This window comes from Morone saxatilis, unplaced genomic scaffold (assembly GCF_004916995.1).
Source record: "Morone saxatilis isolate NCDOM2014 unplaced genomic scaffold, NCSU_SB_2.0 Contig16, whole genome shotgun sequence".
Taxonomy (NCBI): Eukaryota; Metazoa; Chordata; class Actinopteri; family Moronidae; genus Morone; species Morone saxatilis.
Genome location: NW_023339718.1, coordinates 17,586,187 through 17,595,057, shown reverse-complemented (window position 1 = coordinate 17,595,057; position 8,871 = coordinate 17,586,187). Strand labels below are relative to the sequence as shown.

The 8,871-nt window shown below is 40.5% G+C and overlaps 1 protein-coding gene across 1 annotated transcript in view; it reads left to right on the top strand.

Annotated features, from left to right (window-relative positions):
- Nucleotides 1-7,887, top strand: part of nf2a (neurofibromin 2a (merlin)) — a 29,819-nt gene extending 21,932 nt beyond the window's left edge. The window contains 3 exon segments of the mRNA XM_035658002.1: nucleotides 872-990; nucleotides 2,274-2,433; nucleotides 5,629-7,887. Coding sequence (XP_035513895.1) covers nucleotides 872-990; nucleotides 2,274-2,433; nucleotides 5,629-5,679 — 330 coding nt within the window. The 3' untranslated portion in view covers nucleotides 5,680-7,887.
- Nucleotides 7,888-8,871: the final 984 nt, after the last annotated feature.

The following is an 8,871-nucleotide window of genomic DNA, read 5'->3' as shown; positions in this document are numbered from 1 at the left end:
CTGTATCCACCATATAGTTTGGATTCACATGCCAACCAATGGATTTACATTTATATTGTGTATTAGGTCCACTTCATATCTAGCCTGAGGTGGCATGTGGCCAGGGCATTTCAGACATTTGATCAGGATCTAAAAGCATATTTCAGACAGGACCACTTTTGTCAAAAGAAACCTAACCCAAATGTAGAATGGTATATTCGGCTGTATGACTCTGTTCTGGGACCTCCTTGCCCTTCCACATGCATATGTGGAAAAGCTTAAGAAACAGCAGCAAATACCCCCCAGGGTACAGAACAGAGCAAGCATCAAAAGCAACAGAAATGACATTGATTAAATCAGATAAAGCATAAAAGGAGGAGCTGGGTTGGAGGCAGGCTGCAAAGCGGCTTGCAGAGGAAGCAGCAAAGGTACGCAGGCTAAGGCAACTTAAATAAGGCGCCCTGAATGATATTTGCCAATTGGATGCTTGAAGGGAATAAACTGAGCCATCAGCTGATTGTGTGTAATTTTCCAATTGGAAGCTTAGGAGAGAATCAGCTGCGATCAGCTGATGTAGCTGGAATTGAGAGCTGAGCTTGACTTCATGGCCTGCCTGAACAAACACTGTGCTCAATATTTAGGCCTTCATGGTCTGCAACCATCAAAGTTATCTTTTCTTCCCTTTCTCCTTTCTAAGTTTTCTCTCTATCTACATTGTGTTGTACTTGCACATCTTTTCAATGTATTCCTTTTCCCCCTGCTGTCACCTTTAACTTCTATTCTATCTCTCCCTCCTTTGTAAATGTATTTTACCCTTCTATCCTTTCCTCTGTCTTTGTCTTTCTCTACATCATTTTTTTTCCTCTAATTGCTCTTTTATCTACCCTCCTAGTCCCCTGGACTGCCACCTGACAGCATGCCTCCCGACCTGAGCTTCAGCAGGGAAAACCTCAGCTTTGACTTTAAAGATACCGACATGAAACGCCTCTCCATGGAGATCGAGAAGGAGAAGTGAGTGGCCGGCCCTACTCTACTGATATTGCCTAATATGTTTCTTAGCAAGTTTGCATTTTACACTTGCTGTTTATGTGACGATCGCAGTGGTTTGGGGATTTAATTGTTAACCAGCTGAAGGAATTAATGAACCGAGTAATATATATTTTAGAGTAATTAAAATGCGTGAAAGATCTAACTTAACGCATGGTTGTACTTGGAGGAACCCTGCCACTTTTTAATATGCACATTTTGATTCATGAGTTCAGGTAAGCAATTGACCTTCAGCATTAGCTGTCACTGGTGTCACTGCCAGCATTCAAGCATTTTTTCTCTCTAGCTCTTGGTGTCAGTGATTGCATACAGAAGAAAACTAGGTTTATACAAGTATGACCCTGGCTGTGGAGTTGAATAAATGACCCGGGTCTTTGTTGTCATGTAATTAGGTAATTAGGTTTTTTAAATAAAAGCAAGTGAGCAGAGAGGCTACAGGTCCAGGATTGGTGGGTAACTGTTGAAAAGACATGAAGAAAGACTGTGATGAAATTGAGGGATACAAAAAAATACATCTAAAATAAATTGTGGCACAATGAGACAGTGAAAAGTGTTTCCCCCTTCCATTATTTTGTAAGAGCTTATCTATCTTTCACAACCTACTATTATAGTTAATTGTACACAGCTCAGTTAAGTTCTCTAGAATTACAATACCTACAACGTTAACCAGCCCATCAGTCCATGTAATCTGTAATTAACAGGACATTTTATAATTTGTCATTTTGCTTAAGACCAGAAAAACCTGGAAAAGAGTTTATAAACTTTCAATAAAGCTTGAAAACCAACGCATTTTTTCAGGATTGTTGTATTGAAAATAACATTAGACATAGTGGGTTTTATTTATTACCTACTCAGAGAAAGTCTTTGAATAAGTTCATTCGCACATAAATTTGACGAAGCTTATATAATTTCCTATCCCAATTAAATGGTTATATATACATATAATGGTTATATATATATATATATAAGTCTTTGCCCCTATTAAGAGAATGCCTGTTGTTGCAATATTTATTTAAAGTGACTATAAAAAGCTATAAAAGTCAGATCTAATGTGGACGTAACAGAGTTTAAAGTTAGGAATATTGAAGCAAAAAATTCCAGTGTATGTAGATGACAAAAAAATGGTGGTTAACTGTTAATGGAGATATAATCATTTGTGTTATGATGTCTGTTATGTGTCTCATGAAAAAACGCTTAAAGGGAAATCTTCTAAACTGTCTCCCAACATGTGATTTGATAATGTTTAGGGTCGAGTACATGGAGAAGAGCAAGCATCTGCAGGAGCAGCTGAACGAGCTGAAGACGGAGATTGAAAGTCTGAAGCTGAAAGAGAGGGAGACTCCTCTGGACATTATTCACAACAAGAACACAGAGCAGGGGACCAGCAAGCACAGCAACTTTAAGAAGGTAGCTATTATACATGCCTCGCCTACTCAGATTTGAGTACACACATTTGTAGTTAATTTAGCACCTTGTAAACATGCACAAAATTCATCAAGAGGTCTTTGGTTACATCTAACCCATAAGGTGATTTGAGAAAGAGGTAAAGATAAACATATCTGAAATCCAATAAAAAGAGCCAGAGCTTCAACCACATCAATACACAACCACAGATCTGACCCAAATGCTGATGAAATTTGAAAAAACATTGATGCAGCTGTCAAAAACTAATCATTACACTCTTTGTCTCTCTCTCTGCACTTGTGTGTGTATTGTGTTCAGCTCACTACATTCACATACACATGAATTGTCTAACAAGAAATACACACTCTGCTATCTATCCCTAATGCATAATGGTTACATTTAGTTGCTTTTTAGCTATTCAACAGCAATCTGATCAGCTGGTGATACATGAAGTGTAAATGTAGTCTTAATACTAATCCTACACGATCTTCCGAGGATAACTGTCTATCAAAAAATTGATAGTCCTCCCACGCCTAACCATCATTATTTTAAGGTGGGGTATTGATTCTCAGAGCATCACTTAATAGCAACAGTCTCCACTTGGCCCCAGGTCCATTTTTCAGCGAGTTTCTTCTTTCATGGACCCCACTGGAGGAGGGGGACCGATGATTCATTTTCTACTGTGACCTCTAGAAGTAGATGTGATTAGCAGTCTTAAGTGTATAAAAAAAAAAACACAGCTCATTCAGGGAAATCATTTTGTATGCATCTTATGTCGACTCCATCAGTAAGAATAGCAATTTCAGATCTTAACCAAGTGCCCAGCTTGGCGATAATATGAATTGACACAAAAAAGTGACAAGAGTCTTTCAGCTTGAGGAATTGATTGGTCAGAGGCAACAGAACTGTTATAAAAAGTAGATTCTATTTCCACTCTCCTCTGATGAACTAGCAGATTAGACTCATTCTCCTTTATCTTCCCACTCCACTATCTCTTTATAATTTTAATACAAGTATGAAATGAAAATTTGAACTATGTGCTCAGTACATTGTATAACAAAAAAAGAGCTACCCCTTCTCCCTTCTTGTCTCTCAGTGTAAAATACACTTGTTAAGAGAGCGGTAATTGATTTTTGCTCGGTGATTAGTCATTTGGATGGATGGGGGCACCTCTGGCATGCAGGGGGGAGAAGGAGCTAAGTTAAAAGTGTTGGTTTAATTGAACCAGAGGCGGTTGGCATTCATCTTGTTAGCGAGGGAAAGGGCGGGGGCACTCGGTATTACAGTGAGTACTGAAGAGGAGTCGAGAGTGACGAAACTAAGTCAGCTTTGCCAAAAGACGCAGTTGAGCAGAGTTTAGGGGAGGCTGAGTTTGACCAAAAATGTTGAAAGTGTTCGAAGGAGGCTGAGCCACATACAAGATCTATGAAGCTGGTGACCGGAGGAGGACAGAATGAAGGGTACACAGTGTGAAAAGAAGAGCAGAGGGAATGTGGAACGAAGCACAGATCTCTGAGCCAGAAGCAGGACCGGCTGCACCTTCGGGCAAGACTCCCTCTCCCCTCTGGATGATTAATGAATGGGCCCTTAACATGGCCCAGTGCCTTTGCTCTTCTACCAGACCACAGGTTCTGCTCTGTTAGCACCAGGCCTGCCAGGAGAGCTCATTCTCAACAACTGAATCACAACACAAAAGCTGCAGTGATTCTGTGTGATGTTTCATTGAGAGGAAAAGCTTTTATTTTTATATATTATTATGTGTGTGTGTGTATATATATATATTCTCCACCCAGACTGTGTTGAGTGGCACACAAAGGAGGGTCAACAATTGGGGTTACTCTCATTGTGCTCTCCTGCAACAGACAGAAGGATTTCTTTTCTGGAAATAGCTTGCTGTCGTGCCATTCACAACATTAATACTCTACCTGGGACACTGCATTGCTTTTTCCAGCTTGGAGACTGTGGGCAGTGTGGAATACAATGCTGCAGAGTTAGATATTGATAAACACACACTCAGGTTTTCACACTCACGAATGTAGTTCAGGCTGCCTGTCAGCAGGGACAATGGAAGGTGATCTGTAAACATCATGCTGCAAATCCATCCCTCTCCCACACATTATCTGTTTGGATTTGCTTAAGTCCCTCCATATACACATTCCCCGGAAATAACCTGGATTTTTCAAAACTGTCCTCCTTCAGCTCTGGTCTAATATTTGTTTTCACACCCACTTTAATTCCCTTTACCCTACAGATGTTGGAAAAAGGAAAAAGTTTGCTCAGCTAATTTGAAGTAGTGCTCACTTGTATTAGATGAGCTGATTGTTAGCTGCGCTGAAGGGGTTAAAGCCCATCAGTAGCCTGGATTAATCACCAGCTCATTTAAACCTGGAGAGAAAAACAATTAACAGTGCTTTCTCTTACTGGAATTGATCTTCTACTCATCCTGCACTCCCTGAGAGTTTGGAAGAGCTACAGCTGTCTTTGTCCATTAGGTCCAGTCGTAAACTCTGATTGAGACTGATTTTTGTTTCATTATGAGATATATCAACAACTATGCATTTCTTCACATACCTCAGAGATTCATTACAAACAGAATAACCTTGGGGGTATGAATTCAGTAAACACACAAAAGTGTACAGACTCTCTAATTATCTTCCTCTTATAATCATTTAGTATTTTGATTAGTCAAAGGAAACAAGCCAAATCATGCTGGAATGTGCAGTGGTTTCTTGTGCTTTTTTAAAATTTACTCTGGCGTTCATTGGAGGCATGACTGGATCTATCATGCGTGTTTGTACGTCTAGAGTGCAAATTAGGTTGGGCTAATTGGAAAGTAAACAGAAAAAACTCCAGTGATGCTTCAGAGACTACAAATGCGTACATGTGCACCCAAACTGAATTCTAAGTAATCTGCTTCTACCTTGCAAACTCTGTTGGTTGACCATCCACACGTCGTTTGCTGACGTCTCAGTCAGATATTAAGGATCCTGTTCAGACTTGGTGACTCGTGGTTCTTGCAATGGTAATACACAGGATCTGGATCTGTCAGAAAGGCTGAGGGGTAAGGGTAGCTGATGATTTCAGTGACATTAGTCTCCAGTGAGGATTTCCATTTGGTTGCTTATTTTGCTTGCTGTAATATATTCTGTACTGGTTTACTCCTGCCACTTATTAGGTCTTTCGTTATCTCCTCCACAGCTAACACTACAGAGCACCAAGTCCAGAGTGGCCTTCTTTGAGGAACTCTAAACTACATACCTGTGAAGGTGGGGATGCACAACTGCCTCATGATTCTACATTCCTGGTCAATTAATGATTGGCCACACTACAACGCCTTGTGCTCCACTTCCTGGAAAACCATCATGAAACTCTAACAAAAAAAAAAAAAAAAAGACCACTGGCTTGATCTCCACCAACTCCATGGGCCTCCTGTGTACGCACAAAAAAGGATGCATGCATAATGTTCGTGCACTAAATCTGGGATTCATAAAGAAATGTGTGTGTGTTTACAGTAAGGGTGTGTGGAATACAGCACATTCCTTGATTATTTTGAAGTGAACTTGGGTGTGGGTTTTATTAATGTCAAAGAACAAAGGGTAGACAATGCAAAAAGAATAAAACATGGTCTTTGACTGCTCCAGTTACACTCTGGCTCTAGTAAATCAGTATTTGTGGAATGTAGAATGGTTATTGTATCATGTCCAAATGGGGTGACCTACATAATTTGATTGTCTAACAGTTATGTCATTCAAATAGAATGAAACCACTAAGGGATAAAGTTGAACAACAAAATACATTGATTATATGACTGATATGCTGCCCTTACCCTGACCCAAATATTTGATATTTAGTATTTAGTAATACTGTATTGTCCTAGACTGCCTCCTGCTTTACCACTGACCATCTGATTTATAATGGCAAGAAATTCCTCCATATATTTGTTCTTAATAATTTCTTGCGGTCTTAGTTTTCTTGTTTCAATGGGATGGTTAAATTGAAAATGTAATGTTCAAGCAGAAAAAATGGAGCATTTATTTTCCATAATACATTTAAACAGCCATTTATTGCTAATAGTAGGAGTTGATGAGCTGTTGTGGATATTAGGCTCAGCAACACAAAAATCCACTTCTTTGGTGTATAACAATTAATTTTTATTGGTTGTGTTGTGTGAGCAGTGTTTTTTTAGATCACAGAATTATTGCCCATTTTTGTGCCTTTATGCAACTTTTAATGGTGAATGTAGACAAAGTGTTGTACATTAGGCCTTAGGACATGCGTTTACACATCGTATACATTAGGGCTGTTTGTATTTTGTCAGTCGAAATAGATTTGGCTGTTTAATACGAATATTCGACCATTTGTTCCTTTTTTTTTTTTTTTTCCCCCCCCATCTTGCCATCACACCAAACTCCTACATCAGCAGTTCTTGCAGTGGAAACACGGCTACATGACTCATGTTTTAGCCTACCTCACTTTGTAATGCCTTTCTTCGTCATCTGTGATGTGAAAGCATCAGATTTCCACACAGAGAAAGTAAAAGTGCATCCTGCTCATATTTCAGTATTGAAATCTGCACCACAGTGTCTCTCACCTACCGGTCTGCTGCAGCGCTGTCACCCGAAGAGTCACAATCACAGTGAGCGACAGTAGAGGAAGTTGTAACACCGTATGGTTCAGAAGTGGCTTTGCAGAGAGTATCAGCAGCTGTTGCCCCGCTGTCCGGCGTCATGCTGTTCTCTCCTAACTATCACTCCTCTCCGCTTCCATCACAGTTAGTTTTGTAGTTTGTGGTCATTTTAAGACTCGGTTTGTAAAATGTACAGCCTGCCATGCTGTCGCTCTGTGTACAATGACACAGCTAAAAAAAAAAAACTAAACTGCAGGAATTCGACTGACAAAATGTGAGTCAACTCAGGATCTTCTTGTCTAAAGATTTGAATCGAGTTTCCGGGGGCAGCCCTAGTATACGTAACTTGGCTGCCTCAAGCAGATGAACACTTGATTAAGGTGTCCTTACACAAGGCACCAAGTGCACTATGCTCTGCTCTCGAAAGTAAAGAGATGGTCATTTGTATTAGGTGGTTCTTAGAATTCAAACTGGATGAAGGAACTGTGATTCTAAGATGTGTCACATTGATCATCTATCTCTTCTCTTTTTTTGTGAAGACAACCACTTTTTCGAAACATGAATTTGCATCTATTTTGAATTAATGTGTCTTTTTGAATTAATGTGCTATTTCCCTTTGAAAGCAATTTATTTTGGGGAATTATAATGTGAAGAAAATTTATTAGTTTTTCTTCCTGTCTGCATTTAACATGGATAGGCAGTAGCAGTAAGCAGTATTTAAAATGAAACTTTGGATGAGGTTACAGGACCTATATTACTAGATATACATTTTTACAGAGACATTGTAACAGACATGTATGTTTTTCATGTAAAATAAATGAATATCAGGTCTGATGTGTTTTTTTCCATCCAGAAATAACTTTTTTTGTTAGTTATTTTGACAGACTTTGATGAATGTCAGCTTTGATATTGCCAGTGCCAAGAGCCTCTTCCACCCGACCCAAACAGACATCCAATTACACCTTTGAAAAGAATCAAGTGTTACGTGAGCACCCTCCATCTTGTGTCAGATCACATACCCTGTTTGCTGAGTGACAAGGTCTTTGTGTGTGTTTGTGTGTGTGCCAACGGATGCGTGGGCGAGCGGAGTATGTTGCACGCCCCGCGCACTCGTTTTTGTGCCGGCGCTTGTTGTGTCACCACATTAACCCTTTAATGGGAGAGACTGACAGCTCTCTGACAGAGTGAGTGGCGGTGAGGTCAGGGGGCTTCTCCACAGCTCTGTCACCTCTGGCTTCTGTTGGAGAAAGGCCACCCTTGGCTTGTCAATGTTGTGACAGGGAGGCATCTTCAGGCGCCAACTCTCCCTGGGGGCCCGGAGCTCAGAGGGACAGGGGTGGAGGGTCTGTGGGGGCATCAGGCAAACCGACAGATGCATAGATTCTCCTTCATTGCTGCCTCCCCCTCAACGCTGTCCTCTGAAACAGGGGAGAGGAAAGAGGGGATGAGATGGAAAGAATCACATCTTTTGTCATTTATCCATTCTCAAGGGATCGCAGTTGACGTCACACCTGCACACACTCGTCTTGCAGCAGATAGGAAAAGGTTCTCAGTTTACTGCAGGGTGAGGGGAGTTGACGGGGACCGCACAGCACCTGCCAGGGGCTTGAATATAGAACAAGCACACACAAAAGGAAGGAAAAACCCTTGTGTCATAATCCAGGACGAGCCTCCATTCAGAAAGCCAATTCATGCGTCAAAAGAATGATGCAGTAACATTTTATTGGCTTCGTACAGTAGCCAATAAAATCTCCTTATTACCTTTTTATGTTTGACTGCGCATACGTAAAGAGCTAGTACCTTTAAACCCAAAT